The 26588-nt window shown below is 44.0% G+C and overlaps 1 protein-coding gene across 1 annotated transcript in view; it reads right to left on the bottom strand.

Moving 5' to 3' along the window:
- AKAP7 (A-kinase anchoring protein 7) overlaps window positions 1-26588 on the bottom strand; it is a 1654018-nt gene that overhangs the window by 530178 nt on the left and 1097252 nt on the right. The window contains exon 8 of the mRNA XM_086927038.1: window positions 8310-8501. Coding sequence (XP_086783164.1) covers window positions 8310-8501 — 192 coding nt within the window. The remainder of the gene's footprint in view (window positions 1-8309; window positions 8502-26588) is intronic.

Raw genomic sequence — 26588 nt, 5'->3', positions numbered from 1 at the left:
ATGGGCGAGAACTTATAACAGTGAACTAAAGAAAAATGATTACAACTTAGCATGGTGTGATGATCATCCCCTCAGCCTGTCCAAACAGAAATAGGAGCCTAATAAAGTTGAAACATTTAGGCGAGGAACATGTCATTAGGAAAGTATAATTGAGGTAGTTGGTTAGAACAGTAGCAGTTGCAGCAAGACAACGCTGGGAGACCGGGATGCTGTCCGAATGCTGATCAAATAGCTGAAGAAGCAGACTTAAAATTTTAAAGCCAAAAAATTAGGAGAAGATTACTGAAGAATCGAGGAGGTAATAGAATCAGAAGAAGATCACAGAAGAATTGAGGAGGTAATAGAATTAGAAGAAGATCGCGGAATAATTGAGGAGGAAGTTAGTGTCAGAGAGGGTTGAGACGCAGGCTTCAAATCCAGAAGAGGTCATCTATCCTGTCCTGAATCCGGTCCTGAAGTCCTTGTCACCTGATCTTTCCAAGGGACCGAGTAAACTCTTGGCCAGAGGGCTCTGATTTCACACCATCCTGGTTAAATATATTGCTGTGTAATGTGTCAATGTACTTCTCTCTTTCTATCCTCCTTTTCCTGAGGTACTTGTTGTTGTGAAAATCTCATACTAAATTCAGTGTACTGATCTTACTTCCTCGGATATGATGGAGTTAACACTGTAATTTGTTTTGCTCATATGATATAACTAGATAAAACATTTAAAACTTTCCTGAGTCTGTGGTTATTTAGTAAATAGGAGGTAAATGAACCTATGTCATATCACCAATTACTATTACAAATAAATAGGTCCATTGACTAAAAGTAAAGGCATCATGATCAGTAAAGATTAAAGAAATGAAAGGTAACTGATCCAATGTAAGCTTTATAAAAATGTGACCCCCAGCGATGTTAACTAGCCTATGTGAGTAAGTGTGTATATGGGCGCAGGTGAATATATGGTATTAGGTTTTCACAGGTTAGTAGCCCGCTAGATCACATTCCTAAACAATAATAAGGCATTCCACTGTTTCCGTGCATTTATACAAATTCAATTTTCCACTAGCGCAAAAGCAAGGCAATTTACATGAAATGATCAAGGTATCTTTAAAAAGTTAAATAGAAAAATGTTTCCTATATAAAAAGACGCAGAGCAAAAAAAAAGATTTCATAAGGCAAAAATTAAAGTTGCATCATTCAGAAGAAAAAGATGTGGGAATGAAAATACACATTTTGAAACGTAAATTCATGGGCAGGATATTCAAATGTTTTCTTGCCCTACGCCTTTTCTTTTAGGTGCCTCACTGCAGGGGGGATATATATATACTTCACTAAAATCCTCTCATTGTGACACCAGGCTAGAGAAAGATTTCTGTCAAGTTCAAATCTCCTTTTTCTCAGATACTGCTGTGCCTGTGCCTTATTTTAATTAAGGAAAGAGCTAACGCCAGAGCTATTATGGAAGATGTTAACAATTCAGACTGAAATAAAGCATTAATGTGCTGTAAATAAGGAATGGAGTCAAGTGCTGGCAGGTCAGATAGACTTTAGTATCTCTGATTTTAAGTTAATTGTGTCTCTCGCATATCAGCTGATTTTCTTTTTTTTGTCAAAACTTTCTTTATTAGGTTTTCAAAATATCACATATTCAAACTATAAGCAGTCACAATCCCCAGTCACAAAACTCAACGTGCCCTCAGGATGAGCAGTTTCTATCTAGAATGGGACTGCCTCCGTACATTTTCTAGAATCTTCTTATCATAATGTCAGTCACTATGCACAAACATCAATATCATCACTAATACTCCCCGCTTCCAAACAGTAACCCAATAACCCAGGGTACATGGGAACAGCGAAAAATAGACAGGAAAAGCGAGTGCTATCTGATCTGAGTGACATATAGGAAGGAACAAAGGTGGAGTATATAAGCATCTCCTGATCTCCTCACAATGGTATTGCTGTAAAATCATATTAGAATTAAAAGAGATAAAGCGATCAAGCCTGAGAGAGGCAGGCACAAAGTGGTAGGCCTGGGGAGAGTTAGGAAACCAATGGGCCCCACGTGTATAGCATTTTTTTTATAGGTATCAGATAGAATATCTGCCATTCGTTCCATCGTGATAGCCTACCACAACCTGGCATGCCACTGTGATAGTGAAGGCACCTCCTTCCGTTTCTATGCAGAGGTCAATGCGAGTTTTGCAGCACAGAGACACAACCACATAAACATCCTATCTCCAGTGGTTTGACGTTTAAGATTGTCATCCCGCAAACCCAGAAGTGCAAATCCCAGGTCATCGGGATGGGATAACCCAGAATCTCTTTGATTTGAGCCAGGATCCCGGTGCAGAATGGGCAACTGTTGGGACAGTCCCACCAAATGTGTTGGAAGTCCCACAGCATTCCACACTCCCACCAGCATAGCTCAGTAGTATTAGGAAATATGTATTTTTTTCAGTTTGGTAGGGTAAAGATACCAGTCAAATAAGACTTTATAGTGAGCCTCCCATAAGCCTATTGAGTGGTTAAAACGGGGGATATCCCCCCAGAGCCTGCTCCATCGTGACTCATCTATTGTATCACTGAGTATCTGTCCCCAAAATTTCATATGTCTTGGTTGGAGGGTAAGAAGTGTGTTGAGCAATAATGAATATAGAAATGAGATACACCCTTTAGAGCCTCTCCACTTTTAACAATTCACTCTATTGGAGTAAGCACCCTGGTGGCAGCAGCTCTAATGTTTGGGCGGAGCACCCAGTGTCTTAGTTGAGTATAGTGAAAGTGTTCAGAGGGCTGAAGGTGCAAATCTTTTTGACAATGTTCAAAGGTAAGAATATCTAAATTATGGAAAAGAAGCAAGATGGTAAGACATCCCCTCCTCCCTAAAGCAACTGGTGACCACCCCCACCCACTACGCCGGCCACACACTCGACCCCGTCTTCTCATCCAGCAAGGACATCGCCTTCAGCCACGCCACCGGACTCCACTGGACGGACCACAGCTGCGTCCACTTCAGCTTCAGAAGGACCACGATCCACCACCACCAGCAGCAGGTTGCACGCAGAAGCTGGAACAAGATCACAGCCGACCAACTCACGACCTCCCTGAGCATGAACCCTCCCACCAGCACACCGAACCCAAGCCAGGCGGCCACCAACCTCACCAAGTGGATCAGCGACTGCGCAGACGACCTCGCCCCCCTGAGGACCCCGCCTAGCAGACCCGGCAGCAAGAAAGCCCCATGGTTCACCAACGAACTCAAGAGCTCCAAGAAGAACTGCTGAGCCCTCGAGAGAACCTGGCGCAGAGACCCAACTCCGGACAACATGGCTGCCCTCAAGCTCGCCACCCGAAAGCACCACCAACTCATCCGCACCACCAAGAAAACCGCATTCAAGGAACGACTGGACAACAACGCACACAACAGCAAGGAACTCTTCAACATCGTCAAAGAGCTCTCCAACCTCAACGCCGGAAACAACGACATCACCCCTTCGCAAGACCTCTGCAACTCCCTCGCCTCCTACTTCCACAACAAGATCGCGGACATACACAACAGCTTCAGCACTCAACCGACGCACGCCACGACCGAACCCCCGCCCCCCACCACCACCCTCCGCGCCTGGACTCCGATCAACACCGAAGACACCATCCGCACGATGAACTCCATCCACTCCGGATCTCCGACCGACCCCTGCCCTCACCACGTCTTCAACAAGGCCGACGCTGTCATCGCACCCCACCTGCGGGACATCATCAACACCTCCTTCGACACCGCTACCTTCCCGGAGAGCTGGAAGCACGCCAAACTCAGCGCCCTACTCAAGAAGCCATCAGCCGACCCCACCGACCTCAAGAACTACCGCCCCATCTCGCTGCTCCCGTTTCCTGCAAAAGTCATCGAGAAGACCATCAACAAGCAGCTGGCTGCCTTCCTCGAGACGAACGGATCCCTCGACCCCTCGCAGTCTGGCTTCCGGGCAAACCACAGCACCGAGACTGCCCTGATCGCAGCCACCGATGACATCCGAGCACTGCTTGACAACGGAGAAACAGCGGCCCTCATCCTCCTAGACCTCTCCGCGGCCTTCGACACTGTCTGCCACCGTACCCTAGTACAGCGCCTCAGCAACGTCGGAGTCCAGGAGAAGGCACTGGAGTGGATCATCTCCTTCCTCACCGGAAGGACACAGAGAGTCCGCCTCCCTCCGTTCAGATCGGAAGCCACCGAAGTCATCTGCGGCGTCCCTCAAGGCTCCTCGCTCAGTCCAACCCTCTTCAACGTCTACATGGGCCCCCTCGCAGACATCGCACGCCAGCACAACCTCAACATCATCTCCTACGCCGACGACACCCAGCTGATCCTCTCCCTCACCAACGACCCCGCCACCGCCAGAGACAACCTACACGAAGGGATGAAAGAGGTAGCCAAATGGATGAAGAACAGCCGCCTGAAACTGAACTCGGACAAGACGGAAGTCCTCATCCTGGGATCCTCACCCTCCGCCTGGGACGACTCCTGGTGGCCCCCCGCCCTGGGCAGCGCACCCCAACTAACAGACCACGCACGCAACCTGGGCTTCATCCTGGACTCTTCCCTCTCCATGACCAGACAAGTCAACGCCGTCTCCTCGTCGTGCTTCAACATCCTGCGCATGCTACGTAAGATCTTCCGGTGGATCCCCACCGAGACCAGGAAGACGGTCACCCAGGCCCTCGTCACCAGCCGTCTGGACTACGGCAACTCCCTCTACGCCGGAACCACCGCCAAGCTCCAGAAGAGACTCCAGCGGATCCAGAACGCCTCAGCACGTCTCATCCTGGACATCCCCCGTCGCAGCCACATCTCCGGACACCTGAGAGACCTGCACTGGCTCCCGGTCAACAAGAGAATCACCTTCCGACTCCTCACCCACGCACACAAAACCCTACACAACCAAGGCCCGGGATACCTCAACAGCCGCCTCAACTTCTACGCTCCCAAACGCCAGCTTCGATCGACCGGCCACGCTCTCGCCGCCGTCCCTCGCATCCGAAGAGCCACCACAGGAGGACGGTCCTTCTCCTACCTTGCCGCCAAGACATGGAACTCCCTCCCGACCCACCTCCGCCTGACCCAGGACCACCTCGCCTTCAGGAAGCAACTCAAGACCTGGCTGTTCGAGCAGTAGCGGACCCCCCTCCCCTAGCGCCTTGAGACCCTTTGGGTGTGTAGTGCGCTATATAAATGCTGTGATTGATTGATTGATTGATTGATCATAAGAGGTTGCTGCAAATTGGCTCCATCTCAGTCCCGGTAGGCGGCACATTTCGACTCCACCACTTTGAGATCAAGTAGTGGCCTTCCCTGTCATGTGTGCACTGTTGAGGCTTGAGACCCTATCACCCCTCCTCTGTCTTATCGACAACCTATTAGCCACTGGTGTACATCCCTCCACCCATCTAAAATTTTAGCACTGCCGGGTGTCCCTCTGCAAGGTGGCTCCTTCTTTGTCCTGTTAGGCGGCATGTCGTGGCTACGCCATGTTGAAGTCAGGCAGGCGCCTTCCCGGTCCCTATCCCACTGCAGTGCGGGTAAGTCCCTATGTCCCTGTTGGGGGTTATCTCCTCACCAGCAGGCCACCGTGTTCCTCAGTGCAGGAATTATTGTCCCCTGAAGGCCCCTCACCTCGTCGCAGTTGTCTCACTGCTTCCGGGGGTCTCAACCGTATTTTATATATGTGGGTTGGTCTCCATGTCTGAATCTGAGACAGGCCCTCGAGCTGCATACTCCGCTGCCGCTCACTCCTTAGCCCCACTCAATCTCTCGCCATTCGTGGCTTTGGAGGGATCAATAGTCTTCCCATGCACTGTCTCCAAGTCCTACTGTAGCTTGGGATGCACGTCTAATCAACAGGAGTTGCCATAAGAGCACTATCCTTAACTTGCTTTCATATTTCAGCAGAGCCCTCATGGATCAGTTCCACTAGGCCATCTTGGCTGGCCACGGCCCCCATCAACTGATTTGCTAACATAATTGCCACATTCTACAAGGTCCAACAATCCATCTCCACCTTCTGGAACTACCCTCCACCACCCTCCCCCATCTTGGGACATTCTTGGCTCTTCAGATTGTTTTTTTTTTAAACATATTTTATTTGTCAATTTGCATATACAGCTCAGAGCTCTGCACACCAGAGGACTCTGCAGAATCAGACCATACTTATCCATGAAAGCGATCGACGTTTGTTTACAAAATCAACAATGCGTAACCAGGACACATTAAATGATGTAGAACCCCCCTCAACTCCCTCCCCCCTCACCCCAACCCCTTAAGATTGTGCTAAATCCAAATAATCTTGTCCACAGCCTTGATGTAAAATTGTATATTCCTGGCATGAGAACACACAATCCCCCGACCCCCCCCCCTCTCCGTCTATACAGACCCAGATACTTAGCCCGGTAAATGAGGCTTCGCTAAAGGCTCCAACCATAGGCCCCGATACTCCGCCCATCGTTGCCATATTTTATAATCTTTGCACGGGCATCCCCTGGCTTCAAAGATAGGTTGTTCCAGCCCCATGCAAAAATCCAATCCATTTTTCCAGACAGCCACCGAGGGCGCCCATGCCGCCTTCCACGCTTTAGCAAGTTCTCGCTTCGCCAGTGTGAAGCCTAATAACATGAGATGTCATTTGTAGACATTGCTACCTATCCCCTTCATAACATGAAGCAGGACCAACTGCAGCGTACGAGGAAGCTCCCACACCAGAACCTCAGAAAGGCATGTAAATGCATCCTTCCAGAAGCACTTCAGAGATGTGCACCGCCAGACCATATGTATGAATGTGTCCTCCTCCCGGGCACATCGAAGACACTCTGGGGAAGCGATCAGCCCTGCCCGCCACAACCGCGCCCTAGTAAAGTAGAACCTGTGGAGATATTTGAACTGGATCAGGCGGAGTCGCAATGCTATAGCCGCCCCAAACGGGGCTGTCAGGGCCTCCGCCCAGTACTCCTCCTCTAGACTGCCCACATCTCCCTCCCAGTCCCCCCGGAGATTTTGGAGTGTGGGGGAGCAGTGAGTGACCAGGGACTGGTAAATTCTGGAAATCTTCTTGTCTTGTAAGTCCCCCCTAAAAACTTTCGCTTCCAATGGACTAAATTCAGGGAGGGACTCCAGACCCTGCAGGCTGGGGGCCAGGGCGTGGTGGAAGTGAATATATCGATACAATTGTGACTGTGGCATGAGGAACTCCTTCTGGAAATCCCAGAATGGCTTTAGTGTTGTACCCCTCAGGACATCTCCCAGGGTGGAGATACCAATGTCGTACATCCCCGAAAACCCTGAAGGGCCGCCAATTGGGGCAGGCGCCCATTATTCCACAAAGGGGTCTCCCGAGTCAGGGTATTCCACCAGCCCATACGCCACAGCGCCTGCCTCCAAATCGAAAACAACACTTGTGTGGCCGATGGCAACGTACCCCGCAGCTGCGCTGAATACAAAAGTGTGTGTAGTGTGTGGCATCCCATGATTTGTCGTTCTAGGACATACACTGGGTCCCCCCAATCACCGTACCACCACTCATTAAGGACCAGCAAGTGCGAGGCCTGGTAGTAGGAGAGAATATCTGAGGACGCAAGACCTCCAGAGTAGATGGACAAGGTACGGGTGATTCTGTAGCTGGTAGAGAAGCCGGGGAAGCGCCACCAGCTTGAATATTGCTGATCTACTGAACAATGTCAGGGGCATACGTGGCTGGGACTTAATGTCTGCATGAACCCGCTCCCACACTGGTGCCTGGTTCCGCTCCCAGGCAATTGCCAGTACGTCTGAGAGAAACACCTCCCAGATATTTCAAGCCTCCTGCTGCCAACTGGACCAAGGCGCCCACATGCCCATTCTCATCCGATCTCCCAGAGCCCACAATGTGGATTTGCAGGGATTCATGTACAGACCCGATGTCTCCCCAAAGATCTGCATGATACACAGGAGCCGTGGCCCCGTCCTGTCAACTGCTGTAAAAAAAAAGAGGACATCATCCGGGTGTAGCGCGATCCTATCGGACAGACCCGGGGCCCATTCGAAGCCCTGTACCTGTGCATCATTGCGCACCCATGCTGCCAAGGGCTCCATGGCTAGGCAAATAAATAGGGAGACTGGGGACATTCCTGCCGTGGCCCTTTCAGATTGTTTGGCATGTCCAGGCGCCCAGGGACAGGGTTTCTAGCATTGGAAACTGAACTGTCCATTACAGCCCAGAATACGAAAAAAAACACAATACCAAAACAAATGACAAATCTCTCAAATTTTGAGTGACATATATGCCCATACAACTTACTTGTGCGGTAGGAGGATGTTGTTGGTGTAGTGTCAAATACTGCACTCTTTCTGGGTACTGCGGAGGCACTGCAGGCTGTGAGCATTTCAAAATCGTGATTGGGCGAAGGAAGTAAATTGCTTATGTCTTCGCAATCGTCTAATCTCGTACGAGGAACTTGGTTGGTTCCTGGGAGTCCCTCTAGAATTGTCTCTAAAGAATAAAGAAAAATCTTTCATTAGGAATGAACTAACACTCATTGCATCAATTTTTTAAATTACAAGAAAGGAATAAACCAGTACCAAAATTACTTGAAAAATTATGGTTAGCAAAGATGTATATATATATATATATATATATATATATATATATATATATATATATATTCACTGAAATAAACATAGGTTTCACATCCGTTATAGTTAGGAATTAGCATTTAAAAAACCTATTAAATTCACTGAAAAAAACCATAGGTTTCACACTAGTTATAGTTAGCTTTAAATTTTACTGACATAAAACCATTGAAATTCCCACGTTATAGTTAGTTGGACTCACTATAACTTGCGCGCTTGCAATGCACTGCTGATGACGTCACATATTACATCCTCATGACATGGTCAGTGACATCACTCATGACATCACTGATGACACCATCCAGTGAATGTGTGTCTTTCTGAAAAATAAATATGTTTTATATATGTATATGAAAAAGGACGATGGAAGAATAAATGTTTAAATAAGGGTGTTAATGGATGTTTTATAAAAAAAAAATTGATTGGTTAACTGGCTTATTGTTAGCGAGTATTGTTTAAATATTTAAATGTTTGTATCAATGTTTCACTTTGTGTATAAGTGGCTGCATGGGTTGGTGAGTAGCTACATGTATGTGTATATGGGTTATTAGATTTTTTTAGTATCAGTATGAGTGTCTGTATGGTTTGGTGGAGGTGTTACTTAACACATAGATGCATCAATGATAGACTCACTGTTTCTATGTCTTTTGAAGACAGCATATGTGCAGGACTGTATGGGTGGATGTGTGTGTATATGTGTGTGTTAGTGAGTGAATGACTGTCTCATTAGTGTCTTTATCAGTAACTACATATGTTTTAATCTAGTATATGTGAGTATTGATGTATATAAGTGAGTATATGTGAGAGTGAGAGATTGTAAGAGTTCCTGTTTAAATAAGTATGTGTTTCTATAAGTGATTGTTTAAGAGAGTAAGTATGTGTAAGTTTCCTTATGTGTGTAACTTTTGGATGACTGTCGGTGTGTAACAGGATGTATATGTGTATCACTACATATGATGAGTGAGTATATGTATGAGTGACTATATAGAACTGTTGGTGAATGAGTGGATGTGTATCTAGATGGTGGAATTACTGAATTGGTTGTTGTAACTGGTATGGGTATCTCCATTTTTTTCAAAATGTTAGTTTCTATTTTTGAATATGTGTTTCAAGGGTTACATTACACTGAAAGGAGGTCTGTCACTCTGTCACAAAGATGGCGTCATCAGTGATGTCATGAGTGATGTCACTGACCATGTCATGAGTGATGTAATATGTGACGTCATCAGCAGTGCATTGCAGGCGCGCACGTTATAGTGAGTCCAACTAACTATAACATGGGAATTTCAATGGTTTTATGTCAGTAAAATTTAAAGCTAACTATAACTGGTGTGAAACCTATGGTTTTTTTCAGTGAATTTAATATGTTTTTAAATGCTAATTCCTAACTATAACGGATGTGAAAACTATGGTTTTTTTCAGTGAATTTCAAAGGTTTTTTAAATGCTAATTCCTAACTATAACTGGTGTGAAACCTATGGTTTTTTCAGTGAATTTCATAGGTTTTTTAAATGCTAATTCCTAACTATATATAAGGCCCAAAACCTATGTTTTTTTCTTTGAATTTCAAAATTTTGTTAATAGCAAATGTCTATAGCTATGAAATTTAATATTTTTGAAAATGAATGAATCCTATATTTTATTTGTATTTAAAACAATGTTTTTTAATGTATATATATATATATTTTTTTTAACCTGGAGCGCTCCCAGGGCGCGCCCCGGAAAGCGTAGTCTTTTGAAGCGCCCCAGGGCGTGCACCGGAGAGCGTCCCGTTAGCGCTATTGCCGCAAACGAAAACATCATCGTGACGTATCGCGTAGCCGCGACCACGTGATACGCACGGCGTAAGCGCACCCGGAAGCACTCGAGCGAATACGATCGCGCAACGTAAACATCCGACGTGCTTACGCGACGCGAATGATGAAATCCCTGGCCTTGTGACCTGAAAATAACACTTCTCATTGGTTCAGGCCTTTTTTTTTCCAAATGATGAAAGACCCCACCTTTTTTCCTTATTCTGACTTTGTCCTTTGACTTAGGAAGACCTGTTTTGCAATCTTTGGGGTATATTTTGTACTTTGAAATGGCCACAGTAGCAGCAGCAGCTGGAGCATCTGCACCACCACCACCACCACAACCACCAAGAGGACCACTACAAGATTGCATTGGTGGTCAACAAGAGGAGGAGGAGGAGGAGGAGGAGAGGAGAAGATGGCTGCCAGAACACAATACCCCATATCAGCCAAAACCACACATTGTATGGGAGTTTTTTTCGATCCCAGAGGGCAAGAAAAAAGTCAATGAGGCCAAGGTGACTTGCCTAATCTGTGGCATGGAACTTTCCAGCGGAAACCCTAATAAGAAATACTCTTTTGGAAACAACACCATGATTCGCCACATGCAGCGCAGGCATCCAATCAACTATTCTGCTGCAGAGATGAAGGAACTGGCCAGTAACCTTCCCCAATCTTCAAGCTCCACCTCCCAAAGAAATCAACCCACTCCAACGGGACCAGAGGCAAGGGAGACGATCCCTTGCATTCAGCCACGGTTTGGGGATTTCTGTATAGTCAAGTCAAGTCAAGTCAAAGAATTTATATAGCGCGCTACATACCCAGAGGGTCTCAAGGCGCTAGAGGAGGGGTGGGGAATTACTTGTCGAATATCCAGGTTTTAAGTTGCTTTCTGAATGCTAGGTGGTTCTGAGTGAGGCGCAGGTGAATGGGAAGTGAGTTCCAGGATTTAGCCACCAGGTATGAGAAGGATCTTCCTCCCATGGTGGTTTTGTTGATGCGAGGTACAGCAGCAAGGGCTTGATTGGAAGAGCGTAGGTGGCGGGGGGTGTAGAAGGAAAGTCGAGTGTTGAGGCATTCGGGTCCGATCGTAAAGTGCTTTGTGTGCGTGGGTTAGGAGGCGGAATGTTATCCTCTTATTGACGGGAAGCCAGTGGAGGTCTTTCAGGTGACCAGAAATGTGGTCTTTATGCGAGACGTCTAGTATGAGTCTGGCTGATGCGTTCTGGATGCGTTGGAGTTTATTCTGAAGTTTTGCGGTGGTACCGGCGTATAGGGTGTTTCCGTAGTCCAGGCGGCTTGTAACCAGTGCGTGGGTGACCGCTTTTCTTGTTTCGGTGGGGATCCAGCGAAATGTTTTTTTGAGCATGCGAAGAATGTTGAAGCAAGACGAAGAAACGGCGTTGACTTGTCTGGTCATCGAGAGTGAGGAGTCCAGGATGACGCCCAGGTTCCGTGCGTGGTCCGTAGGGATGGGTGCTTTTCCTAGGGCCGCTGGCCACCAAGAGTCGTCCCAGGCGGAGGGGGAGGTACCTAAGATAAGGACTTCTGTTTTGTCTGAATTCAGTTTCAGACGGCTGTGCTTCATCCACTCGGCTACTTCTTTCATTCCTTCGTGTAGGTTGGTTTTTGATGTTGAGGTTGTGTTGGCGTGCGATGGCCGTGAGGGGGCTCATGTATACGTTGAAGAGGGTAGGGCTGAGTGAAGATCCTTGTGGCACGCCGCAAATGACTTCAGTGGCCTCTGACTTGAATGGTGGGAGGCAGACTCTCTGTGTTCTTCCGGCAAGGAACGAGGTGATCCATTCCAGTGCTTTTCCTTGGATTCCGGTGTTTCTGAGGCATTGTAACAGGGTGCTATGACAGACTGTGTCGAGGAGGATGAGGGCGACTGTGTCTCCATTGTCCAGTAGAGTTCGAATGTCGTCTGTTGCTGCGATGAGTGCGGTCTCAGTGCTGTGTTTGGCTCGGAAGCCGGACTGTGATGAGTCGAGGGATTTGTTGGTTTCGAGGAAGGCGGCGAGCTGGTTGTTGACAGCTTTCTCGATGACTTTGGCCGGGAATGGAAGGAGCGAGATGGGGCGGTAGTTTTTGAGTTCGGTGGGGTCCGCTGTGAGTTTTTTCAGAAGGGCGCTGAGTTCGGCGTGTTTCCAGCTTTCCGGGAAGGTGGCGGAGTTGAGGGAGCACTTGATGACGTCTCGGAGGTGTGGTGCTATGATGGAGTCTGCTTTGTTGAAGATGTGGTGGGGGCATGGGTCTGTGGGGGATCCTGAGTGGATGGAGTTCATCAGGCGAATGGTGTCCTCAGTGGAGATTGGGTTCCAGTCATTAAGGATGTTCAAGGGGGGTGAAGGTACGGCAGAAGGTTGATTGGGTTGGACTCCGGGTTGGTTGTCGAAGCTGTTGTGGATGTCTGCGATTTTGTCGTGGAAGAACGAAGCTAGGGAGTCGCAAAGGGTTTGAGAGGGAGTGATGTCGTTGGAGTTGGCAGTGGGGTTGGTAAACTCTTTGACGATGTTGAATAGTTCCTTGCTGTTGTGGGCGTTGTTGTCTAGTCGGTCTTTGAATGCAGCTTTCTTGGTAGTCCGGATCAGTTGGTGGTGTATGCGGGTGGCGTTTTTGAAGGCATCCCTGGTGCTGGTGTTTGGGTCTTTTTTTCAGGCCTTCTCTTGGATTTCTTAAGATCATCATTGAACCAGGGGGGCGTTTTTGCTGCCTAGTTTGATTTGACGTTTTTTCAGAGGTGCTAGGTTGTCAGCGCTGTTGGTTAGCCATTGAGTGAAGTTAATGGCTGCTTGGTTGGGGTTAGAGGAGTAGGTAGGGGGGTTTTGAAGAAGTGATGAGGAGATCTGGTCGATGGTGATTTTGTTCCAGTTTCTTCGCAGAGTAGGTTGAGGATGGTTGTGGGTTGTGGTCTTTTTGTAGACAAAGTGAACGCAGCTGTGGTCAGTCCAGTGGAGAACTGTGGTGTGACTGAAGGAGATATGTTTGCTGGAGGTGAAGATAGGGTTGAGTGTGTGACCTGCGTAGTGAGTGGGGGTATTAACAAGTTGTTTAAGTCCGAGGTTGGCGAGATTGTCCAGAAGGGTGGTGGTGTTGCTGTTGTTGCTCTTTTTCAGGTGGAAATTGAGGTCTCCCAATAGAATGTAGTCCTCGGAGGGGAGGGCGTGTGGGCTGATGAAGTCAGTGATGTCTTCGCTGAATTGTGCGCGGGGTCCTGGTGGCCTGTAGAGGAGGGTGCCTCTGAGTGTGGTTATGGGGTCGGTGTGGATCTGGAAGTATAGCATAAAGCTCATCGTCCTTGCTGGGGACAACCACAAATGCCCTAAAAAACCCTAATTTTTTCTTTTTTTTTTCTGCTCCAGTTGAGCCATTTTCAATTCTCTGTTTTTTTGTTTATCCCCATAAAAATACCAAAAAAATATAAAATAGTTCATAAAAGCCAAAAAAAGTACAAAATGTTCCAAAAACACTAAAAAAATATAAAACAACAAAAAGAAAAAACAGTTCTTTTTAGAACTACCTCCAATTTATAAAAAAAGGCTAAATTTTTTAAAAACTCTGTCATTCTTCTTTCCCTATGGGCCGCTCCCTGGTCCGCTCCCCGGTGCGCGTACCGGGCGCTCCCCCCGCGAAAATAAAAAAAAAAATTATTTTGCACCGCGGGGCCCTTTTATAGCGCCCACATCAAACCTAGGGGGTCAGGGGGGGGTCTACCCTGCCCCCTTATGGTCATTTCCGCCTTTTTTTTTCCACCTCTTGTGTCTCTATCCTACCGAGACACAAGATGGCGGCCGGTCCGGACTGTTTCGAATGTTTACAGACACCCGAGAGCCAATCAGCTTTCCGTGCGCACCTCGCGGGTCGCTCCCGCTGCGCTCCCCGGTGTGCGTACCGGGGCGCGGCCATAGATATATATATTTTTTTAACCTAAATTACTCAAAATCTACTGGAGCACATATCTTGAGACATAGCAAAGGCACATCGGGCTACCAGTCCCTAAAAATTTGCCAAGTTTGGTGCAAATCCATTCAGCCGTTCGGGCTAAAGTGAATTCGACCGCCCTATGGAAATTAACATGGGGAAAACACGTTTTTTGGACCCCCCTTTTATCTCGGCCCCCCGCTTGACGAATCCCCCCCAAACTTCAAAGGAAGGACCGGAGCTCCGCGAGGCAAATTTGAGGAACTTTTCAGGCAGATTCGTCAACCGACGCCAAAGTTATTCACAATAGAATTTTGAGCCCTGGAGCCCTTGATCACATGACATGGTCGTGATTCACCTCGTGATTTGTAGTGCAGGAACAGTCACATGCTCCCAAGCCTATAGAAATAAACAACATACTTCAGCCTAATCCAAAGTTTTAAAAGCACTCAAAGAAATGTTTACAATGACAATTTCATTTACTTTGCTTTTTGTGTTTTCTTAACCATTTCCTCGTTTGTTAATCCTCCAAAGACATGTGCAAAATCCACAATAAATAGGTAAAATATTTAAAATATATATAAATATGTGCAAAATTGCAATCATAAAATATTAAATATTTACCATAGAATCAGCCATGACATCTATATACACCAACATTAATTGTAATATTTCATCGTATATACACTCCCTTTAAAATATTATATCAAAATAATTTTGTATAAAAGGGTAATTTTTGTGCAAAGTTGGCAAAAATAAAGGTCATATATTAGTCGCTGAACTCCGTTCGATATGGAATTGAGTATGGTAAGAGGATATTTGATATACAGCCCAAGTGGGCTTTGTTAACTTTAGGATTACTGCTACTATACTGCTTGGGAAACTTTCTGTTGTTCCTGTACATTAAGAAAGAATTATGTGGTTTCCCCATAATGTGTGATTAAACTAATAATTGTTAAAAACCTGGCAGTGCTGGATGGTTTATTCGTTTGACGACTTTGATATCCCAGAATTTCTTATTGGGCATATGCATTTCTAGTCAGATTCATACCACTTGTCTTTTTATGTTTTTCTGTTTAAAGACATGTATATAAATCTTCCGTCGCGTTGAGGCCATTTGGTGTCTTGGTATCGAGCTCCAAAATGTAACGGGTTTCCAGTAATCTTAAATGTGCTTCCCTGTTACCCCCTCTTCGTAGTGGCTGTACCATGTCAATTGCATAATATTTGAGGCAGTTCACATCCCCCCTGTGGCATAAGTTCACATGTCTTGCCACAGGGTAGGCTTCATCTTTGTTGGTTACTGCTCTCATATGCTGTAATATGCGCTTATGAACTTGTAGCTTGGTGCTACCCACGTAACACAGCCCACAAACGCATTCCAGTACATAGATGACATGGTCAGATTTGCATGTTATCTTTTTAGTGATAGGGATTTCAGTTTCACTAAATGGGGACCTATACGTTGTTTTATTTTTTCCTATGGTACAGGCCTTACACACGGCGCACTTTAGGAAACCCTTGCTTTTTCCTAGCCAGTTATCTCTGATTGATACTTCTGGACTGCTCTTTACCAACATGTCATTCATGGATCGGGCGCGACTATATGTTATTGCTGGGTAATCCGCCACCGTTTTTCCAATCACAGGGTCCCCTGTGATTATACGCCAATTCTTCTTGACAATATTTTGTAATTGCCTGTATTGGCGACTATATTCAATGATAAGTCTTGGTTGGCAACCAGCATTTCTTGTCGCTATATGTTCTACCTCCACATTTGCCTCCGTGGTGGGGGTCATTTTTACTTTATTGGCCCTTTCCATTGCTTTTTGCACCAAACTCTCTGAGTAGCCTCTTTGTAAAAACCTTGTTTTACTCTCGTTTTGTGCTATTAGGCAGGCAGCATCTGTACTACAGATTCTTCTAATCCTCAGCATTTCCCCATAGGGGATGCTTCGGATTAGATGGTTGGGGTGCTGGCTAGACGCATGGAGGACTGTATTGCCCGCAGTTTCCTTACGGTGTAATTTGGTCTGCAGTTCCCCTCCTTCTATATATACTTCTACGTCTAGAAAGTTGACCTTGTTCTTACTAATGGTCCCTGTGAAGTTCAAATTTAATTCATTATTATTGATGTCATTAATGAATTGTTCTGCTTCATTCGATGACCCCTTCCATATTATAAAAAGATCATCTATGAATCTGTACCATGCTACCACTTTGTTGGACATGATCTCTTCGAAGGCATTGCCCAGAACCTGCTCCTCCCACAGCCCCATGTGCAAACATGAGTAACTGGGGCAGAAGCAGGCCCCCATTGCCACTCCCCTCAACTGCTGGAACATTTGATTTTGGAAAAGGAAGTAGTTGTTATTCAAACACATTTCCAACATCTCTAACAACATTTTGTTATGCTTCAACATACACACCGGTCTCTTTCTAAGAAAATATTTAACTGCCCTCACCCCATCAACATGGTTAATACTCATATAGAGAGCAGTTACATCTAGTGTGATCAATAGATATTCAGTTTCCCACACTATTGTCTTGATTTTCTGCAAAAAGTCCATAGTGTCTTTGATGTAGGATGGCAAGGATTTTACATATTCATGAAGGAAATGATCAATATACCGGGACACATTTTCAAATGTCCCACCACGTGCCGAAAAGATGGGCCTACCCGGTGGTCTTTCGTCAAAACCTCTGATGAAGAAGAAATTCGAAACGCGTAAGGCGAGACGAACTGACTGCTTTCCTGTATGTTATACACCGCCCGTACCATGAATTAAAGGTTTAGAGGTGAACCTTCACTGCTGTCCGAGTGATTCCTAAGTGTGTGGTGAACCTCAGAGCAAGATTTATTTGTGGCAGCCCAGCCGCAAGGAATGCACCATCCCATGAACACTGGGGGCCGTGAGGTATGTGATATACTCACCTCATTGCGGGGCATCTGTGATGGATTGAGGACGGCGTTGCATGTGGGGGCTCATACCGAGCTTTAAATTATAAATTGCAGTCACAACAGTGCACCATCTACGGTACAAATGAACTTTATCTCCCATAATGCCACAGACATCGTGACCATTGAGGGGCGTGTCATTGCCAGTAACAGCGCTATGGGAGAGAGGCATGCATTCTTTCGTCAAAACCTCTGATGAAGAAGAAATTCGAAACGCGTAAGGCGAGACAAACTGACTGCTTTCCTGTATGTTATACACCGCCCATACCATGAATTAAAGCTTTAGAGGTGAACCTTCACTGCTGTCCGAGTGATTCCTAAGTGTGTGGTGAACCTCAGAGCAAGATTTATTTGCGGCAGCCCAGCCGCAAGGAATGCACCATCCCATGAACACTGGGGGCCGTGAGGTACGTGATATACTCACCTCATTGCGGGGCATCTGTGATGGATTGAGGACGGCGTTGCATGTGGGGGCTCATACCGAGCTTTAAATGATAAATTGCAGTCACGACAGTGCACCATCTATGGTACAAATGAACTTTATCTCCCATAATGCCACAGACATCGTGACCATCGAGGGGCGTGTCATTGCCAGTAACAGCGCTATGGGAGAGAGGCATGCATTCTTTCGTCAAAACCTCTGATGAAGAAGAAATTCGAAACGCGTAAGGCGAGACGAACTGACTGCTTTCCTGTATGTTATACACCGCCCGTACCATGAATTAAAGGTTTAGAGGTGAACCTTCACTGCTGTCCGAGTGATTCCTAAGTGTGTGGTGAACCTCAGAGCAAGATTTATTTGCGGCAGCCCAGCCGCAAGGAATGCACCATCCCATGAACACTGGGGGCCGTGAGGTACGTGATATACTCACCTCATTGCGGGGCATCTGTGATGGATTGAGGACGGCGTTGCAGGTGGGGGCTCATACCGAGCTTTAAATTATAAATTGCAGTCACGACAGTGCACCATCTACGGTACAAATGAACTTTATCTCCCATAATGCCACAGACATCGTGACCATCGAGGGGTGTGTCATTGCCAGTAACAGCGCTATGGGAGAGAGGCATGCATTCTTTCGTCAAAACCTCTGATGAAGAAGAAATTCAAAACGCGTAAGGCGAGACGAACTGACTGCTTTCCTGTATGTTATACACCGCCCGTACCATGAATTAAAGGTTAAGAGGTGAACCTTCACTGCTGTCCGAGTGATTCCTAAGTGTGTGGTGAACCTCAGAGCAAGATTTATTTGCGGCAGCCCAGCCGCAAGGAATGCACCATCCCATGAACACTGGGGGCCGTGAGGTACGTGATATACTCACCTCATTGCGGGGCATCTGTGATGGACTGAGGACGGCGTTGCATGTGGGGGCTCATACCGAGCTTTAAATTATAAATTGCAGTCATGACAGTGCACCATCCACGGTACAAATGAACTTTATCTCCCATAATGCCACAGACATCGTGACCATCGAGGGGCGTGTCATTGCCAGTAACAGCGCTATGGGAGAGAGGCATGCATTCTTTCGTCAAAACCTCTGATGAAGAAGAAATTCGAAACGCGTAAGGCGAGACGAACTGACTGCTTTCCTGTATGTATGTTATACACCGCCCGTACCATGAATTAAAGGTTTAGAGGTGAACCTTCACTGCTGTCCGAGTGATTCCTAAGTGTGTGGTGAACCTCAGAGCAAGATTTATTTGCGGCAGCCCAGCCGCAAGGAATGCACCATCCCATGAACACTGGGGGCCGTGAGGTACGTGATATACTCACCTCATTGCGGGGCATCTGTGATGAATTGAGGACGGCGTTGCATGTGGGGGCTCATACCGAGCTTTAAATTATAAATTGCAGTCACGACAGTGCACCATCTACGGTACAAATGAACTTTATCTCCCATAATGCCACAGACATCGTGACCATCGAGGGGCCTGTCATTGCCAGTAACAGCGCTATGGGAGAGAGGCATGCATTCATTCGTCAAAACCTCTGATGAAGAAGAAATTCGAAACGCGTAAGGCGAAACGAACTGACTGCTTTCCTGTATGTTATACACCGCCCGTACCATGAATTAAAGGTTTAGAGGTGAACCTTCACTGCTGTCCGAGTGATTCCCAAGTGTGTGGTGAACCTCAGAGCAAGATATATATATATATATATATATATATATATATATATACATATTAGAAGCGCTAACTATATATCGCGCACACGCAATCCACTGCTGATGATGTCACATATTACATCATTCATGACATGGTCAGTGACATCACTGATGACATCACTGATCACATCTCAAATGACATCACTGATGACATCACTGATGACATCTCATTTGACATTACTGATCACATCACTGATGATATCATTCATGTGATAATACGATGAACCTCTTCAGACTCTAATATAACCTTAGATACAATCAGTGTAAACAGACACTCACAGACTGTCACTCATCCATGGAGTTACTCACACACCTAGTCAGTCATGCAAAGAATCAATCACACCTCCATTTCCTCTACTATACAGTTATACAAACTTTACTTATTCAAACATATACTAACACATATTTACTCTCTTATACAATCCCTGATACAAGTTCACAATGATCCATACAGCCACTCACACATTCACTGGCTCTTATGCACAGTTATTTATATATGTCAACTCTCACATGTACTGTGTTTTACATATGTACTTACTTTGACATGTAGCACTGAGATATCCATTCACTCACCAATACACTCATGCACACAGTCAATCGCCCATACAGCTGTTTCCACATGCACTTTTGAAACCATACATCTAGTGAATCAACTGCTCCCACATCTATGCACAGAGTCATACACCTCCCAGCCACCCACACACACACTCAGTCTCCCATACAAATACTTGGGCAACCAATCAATAACCCATATAGTTACTCATATAGCTACTTATCAACACATGCAACAGTTTACAGAACAACAGACATAATGATGCACAAATTAAGACAGTTTAGTCACTAACCCATGCACTCAGTGAGACACATTTAATCACTCACTCATACAGTCAGTCATGCACCTACTAAATCCTTCATCCAGACACTTATACATCCACTCATTCTTCAATATGTAAGACATATTTTAACTTTACAGAAACATACAGTCACTGGATGTTGTCATCAGTGATGTCATCAGTGATGTCATTTGAGATGTGATCAGTGATGTCATCAGTGATGTCACTGACCATGTCATGAATGATGTAATATGTGACATCATCAGCAGTGGATTGCGTGTGCGCGATATATAGTTAGCGCTTCTAACTATATATGGATTTTCTATGGTTTTGTGCGAGTAAATTAAGGTTTTGTAAATGCTAATCCCTAACTATATATGGTCTATAACCAATGGTTTTTTCAGTGAATTTTCAAGGTTTTGTAAATGCAAATTCCTAACTATATATGGACTATAACCTATGGTTTTTTCATTGAATTTCAATGGTTTTTTAAAAGCTAATATCTGTAGCTGTAAAATATATTCTTCTTTAAATCTTGAAATATATTTTTCATGTTCTTTAGACAATTTTTTTAAAACATTTTTTTTTTGTTTCGCTCCCAGTCCGCGAACCGGTCAGCTTCCCGTTTGCTCAATTTAAAGCCGCGTCTTAGTACGCGAACCAGTAAACGTTCCTTTAGCGTAACTGTTACGTTTGCATGACGTTTTGCGTTATCGCGTAATACGTCATTGGACGCGCCAAGTTAGCGGACCCGGAAGTGGACCGGAAAGCGGAGCAAAGCGCGAAACGTAAACACAGCAGGTCATGTGACTCGAAAATAACACTTTTCATTGGTTCATTTCACTTTTGGTTTCCTAATGATGTAATACTTGGTCATGTGATATAAAATTAACACTTTTCATTGGTTTAGAATTTTTCCTTCTCCCAAATGATGAAAACCCCTCCTTCTTTCCTCACTCTGACTTTCATCTTGGTGAGAGAAAGACCCTTTTTGATTCTTCAGCAATGGCTTCAATGGTTGCTTCAGCCAGTGTGCCCCCACCACCTCCTCCACCTCCTCATGGGAAGAAAGGACCACCTGCTTCACTAATTATAGAAGAGGAGGAAAATCAAGAAGAGGAGGAAGAGGAAGAAAATCAAGAGTTTTTGCCAGAGGAGCCCAGAAGATATAACAGGAAAGAAAATTATATCTGGCAATTTTTTAAATTTCCTGCTGACCAAAAGAAAGTTAATGCTAGATACGTATTTTGTCGTATTTGCGGCTATCGTCTTTCAAGGGGCACAGACAAAAAGTACAGCTATGGGAATCATACAATGCACAGGCACATGAGTCGGTGGCACCCTAACAACTACAGTAATGCCCAGCTTCGCGACCAACAACAAAATCCCCCAGAAATGGCAAGAAGATCTGTTGTTCAGGAGGTATCGGGACCGGAGGCGAGGGAGGTGATCCCGAACATCCAGATCAACATGGGAGAAGTGAAGCAAGTCTGTGTGTGGTGCAACCAGACACTTTGCTACCGCGAAAGTAGCATTACCCTTATAATGAGAGCCATCAACAATCATGTGTGCCCAAAACGCCCCAAAAAGTAAATTCTTCTTTTTTTTGTTGCTCCTGTTGAGCCGTCTTCGATGAATCATTTTTGTTTCCCCCCTCCCCCCAAAAAATAAAAAAAAATACAAAATGTTCAGAAAAAAACAAAAAAATATAAAAAATGTTCAGAAAACTAATTAAAAAAATTTAAAACAACAAAAACAAAAAAAAACAGTTCTTTTCAGAACTACCTCCCCATTATTAAAAAAAATTGGTAGAATTCTTTGAACTCTGCCAAGCTCTATTTCTATTAGTTCGCTCCCAGTTCGCACTCCGGTACGCGAACTTTGAGCGTACCAAAAATTTTTTTTTTAAAAAAAAGGAATAGTAAGTATAAGGAAAGGAAACAGACAGTTATGTTACAAAAAAGACAGCTATAGGGAGTAAAGAAAAGATACTGTTACCCGCAATTCACTTCTGATCATGTCATATATTACATAATTTTTGACATGGTCAGTGAGATCATCAGCAGTGGATTGCGAGTAACAGTTTTTTCTGTTTACTTCCTATAGTTGTCTTTCTTGTAATCAATTGTATACCTGCATTCATGAAGAAATGACTGAAAATGTCCTTGAGACACATGAAAGTGTTTCTGGAATGCCCTAGCACCATTTTTGGGACACTATTAACATGGCTATGTAACTCCCATAATCAAAATCTAAATTTGCCAAGCGCAAGTGGGAGCGTATTTACAAGACACTTGCCCCATGAGGAACGCTTTCCATTTTAAAAGGAAAACATAACATCAAAGACACTCAAATGCCTTATAAATATGGCCCAAAACAACCTATGAAGCTCTAGCAGTACATATCCAGAAATGTAATTGATTTCTAAAATCGTTTTTAAAAACAACATATCTGTTTCAGCTTACATAACAGACCATGGAATGGGCTCCATGTACCACAATAACTTGTGTTACTGCATACCAGAATGCTACACCGAATATGCAATTACAATTTCTCAAAGAATCTAATTCTATTTGTATATCACTAGAGACAAAACCACATTTTAAAAACACAGCTTTCTTCATCATTTTCTCCTTAAATCATACTATTCTCTATCTAAATTAAATAAATCTTTTCTCACCTTAGCAAATATTTTTTGAGTTTTGAAAACAGTCTCAGAAATACACCAAATTGTCTTCAGCAGAAGAAAAAGGATGCACTCCAGAGGCTGCAGCTATTGAAAGCACAGAAATACAGATATTCATTTCACATATCTCTCATATTAGCCAATCATAACTCTTCCCTCACTTTTTTCAAATCAAAACCCTTCCCCCCTCTGCCCTCTCTGCCTTTTTTCCATAGCAACCACCTCCTGGAAGAGCTCTCATGTTTGCAAATTCACACAACAATGTTTCAATTGAACTCTGAACTCTCAGTGCACCTGCGTATCCAGTGCAATCTTTCATGAAATGTTTCTTCCTTGACCATTCAAATTACATCTTTCAAAGAACACATCCATGCACCCTAACTTTCTGTTTTCAGAAATGGAAATGCACCAATCACTGCTAATGATTCATTAGCATTGGAAATCCACAGTTTTTTTTCTTTACAAACTCCTACTGTTTCAACTGCCCTTTCATTACCACACTTCATCTGACTGCAGAACAACCTTCTCCCACCATGTTTAAGGTCTGGATTGTTGGACATAGTTACATCCACTGGGCTCAAAGGTATGCTGAGAACAGAAATTTACCTAACCTCAATTTACAGGATGTGGAAATTAAGTGGTTGGGCCAAAGAGGATTAAAATGTCACCAATTGATACCATTGGTGAAAACCTTTATGCATTTGCCAAAACCTGACCTGTTAATAGTGCACTGTGGAGGTAATGATTTGGGCACTTTGACAGGGGTAGGTCTGGAAATGCTTTTAAAGGACACCTTTGAGCAATTAATGGCACTTTTTCCTCAAACTGCCTTGGTATATTCCAATATATGCCAAAGACAGAAATGGAGGTGGTCCAACCAATTTTGTCCACAAATTGAGAAAGCGAGGAAGCATGTAAACAAATCTGTGTCAGCTTTCATGAGAGACCATGGAATGGGCTCTCTGTACAACAATAACTTGCGTTACTACATGCAAGATATCTACAGAGGAGATGGAGTTCACTTCTCAGATGAGGGCAACAGAATTTTCATTCTGAATTTAAGACTGTGCATTGGTACCTACTTATAAGTACCTAAATGTACCATAAACCCAAAAGCTCTTCTCAGAGCTACCCTTCATCTGATCACACACTTTTATTATTTTTTTTCTAACTTTTTTCTGTAATTTTCAACAAACTACGCTCAAAGAGCGCTATCCGGTACGCGAACTGGAAGCTAACCGCGCAAAATTTTTTAAAAAAAGTTTTTTCTTCGCAAATATAGTCCTCCTCAGCCACCCTCAGAAAACGTAGGGGGGCAAAATACTTGTACCATGCCCCCTTCTACCCATTCAGAACATTATTTACCCTCCATTTTATACCTTGATTCGACCGAAACACAAAATGGTGGACTCCCGTTACGCTCCTAGTTCGCGGACCGGACCGCTTTCCGGGAAGCGGTCCAAAAAAAAGGTGGGAAAGTAATTTACAGAAAAACGACTACAGACACTCTCACCAAATATAAATTAGCTCATACTACATAACAATCCCTTTCATTCTCACAAATTTGATTGAAATTTCATTTAGCCATTTAGCCTTTAGACCTCTCCAAGTACCGTGAGGTAAATTACTTCACAAAACACATCTGAACTGTTGGAATTGACAACCAATGAAAATGTTACTTTCATTTTCTACTTTTATTACCTGACATTTGATTGGTTATATACTTGAATATATATAAAGGAAGAGAAGAAAACACAGCCATTTTGACTACTACTTCTTGTTGTACAACACCTTTCAATAGCTTCCAAAAACTTCAACTTCTTTGTGAAGGTAAGATATAATTTTTAAAAACGAAATATATTGTGCACTATAACTTAATATAATAGAATTTTTCTGCTAGATATACACTATCCCTCTGTAGTAGTAATGTATTTAGATAGACTTCTCTGTTATAGTTATGAATGAAGTTAGGCTTGTCTTGGTTAAATCACATACACTTTTTTATAGTCCTATTTCCACTCTGATACTATACACTGCCAAAAGATAAATTCACTGATAAAAACTGCCTATCTAAAATTAATCCCAACAGTGCCCTATCTCTACTAATATATATTTTTTTAATCCAAATTTCAGGCAAAATGGAAGGCGAAAACCAAGTTTCTTTTGAAATGGACCTGCAAGAGAGCAGCCAGGAATTGATTGAACAAATTGACATAGAATTTATGGATGAAAGCTTGGATAATGAACTGCTGCAATGTGTCCAAGCAGTAGATGCCCTCCTTGCAAATGAGGACATTTTACAACCTCACAGATTGCAAACAATATTTCAAGAAAATAATGACATTTCAGACACTGAAATGTTAGAAAGTTTAATAAATTATGAAAAACAATGAAAATAAAAAAAAAACTTTAAAAATAAAGAAAACAAAAAAAAAACAACAAAAACAACAAACAATTAACATACAGTCTTTGAAAAGTGTATCATTCTATTATCCTTATAGTACACTGCCCAGAACGCTTTCCGGTTCGCGTACTAGGCGCTCATCGCGAAAAAAAAAAATATATATTTTTTTTTGGACCCTGCTGGGCCCTTTTAAAACCTCCACATAAAACCTAGGGGGTCAGGGAGGATCTACTATGCCCCCTTATGGAAATTTCCCCCTTTGTTTTGGCCTCCTCTTGTCTCTCGATCCTACCGAGAGACAAGATGGCGGCTGCACCGGACTGTTTAGAATGTTGACAGACACCGAAGAGCCAATCAGCTTTCCGTGCGCAACGTTCCGTTACGCGAAAAGTACGCGAACCGGATCGCTGCCCGGACCGCTGTTACAGATATATATCTTGATTTAAACGTTAATTTCTCAAAATCCACTGAAGCACATATATTGAGACCTAGCAAAGGCACATCGGGCTAACAGTCCCTACAATTTTGCCAAGTTTCGTGAAAATCCATTCAGCCGTTCGGGCTAAAAGTGAGTCCAACCGCCCTATGGAAATTAACATGGGAAAAACGCGTTTTGGGACCCCCCTTTTTTCTCGGCCCCCCCTTGACACCCCCCCCCCCCAAATTTCCAGGAGCTGCTCAGAAACAAAATGTGCCATTTTCCTGAAAATTTCAGCCAATTCCATCCACAAACGCCAAAGTTATTAGGCATAGAATTTTCAGAAATCCCATAGGGAAAAAATCCTAACTATATATACCTACTGGCGACCGCCAGTAGGTAATATATATATATATATATATATATATATATATATATATATATATATATATATATATATATATATATATATATATATGAAAAAACCATAGGTTTCACACATGTTATAGTTAGCTGGACAATTCACTAATACAAAACCATTGAAATTCCCCTGTTATAGTTAGTTCAGCTAACTATAACTCGCACGCCCGCAATCCACTGCTGATGACATCACATATTACATCACTCATGACATGGTCAGTGACATCACTCGTGACATCACTGATGACATCTCTTTTTAAAAAAATATATTTTTTTATTTATTGCAACAACAAAAAAACATCAAAATATAGATTTTCACCTGGAAGTTAGAGCAGAGGAATACAGTA

The sequence above is a fragment of the Lissotriton vulgaris genome, chromosome 6 (assembly GCF_964263255.1).
Source record: "Lissotriton vulgaris chromosome 6, aLisVul1.2, whole genome shotgun sequence".
Classification (NCBI taxonomy): Eukaryota; Metazoa; Chordata; class Amphibia; order Caudata; family Salamandridae; genus Lissotriton; species Lissotriton vulgaris.
This window is presented reverse-complemented; position numbering and strand designations above follow the sequence as displayed.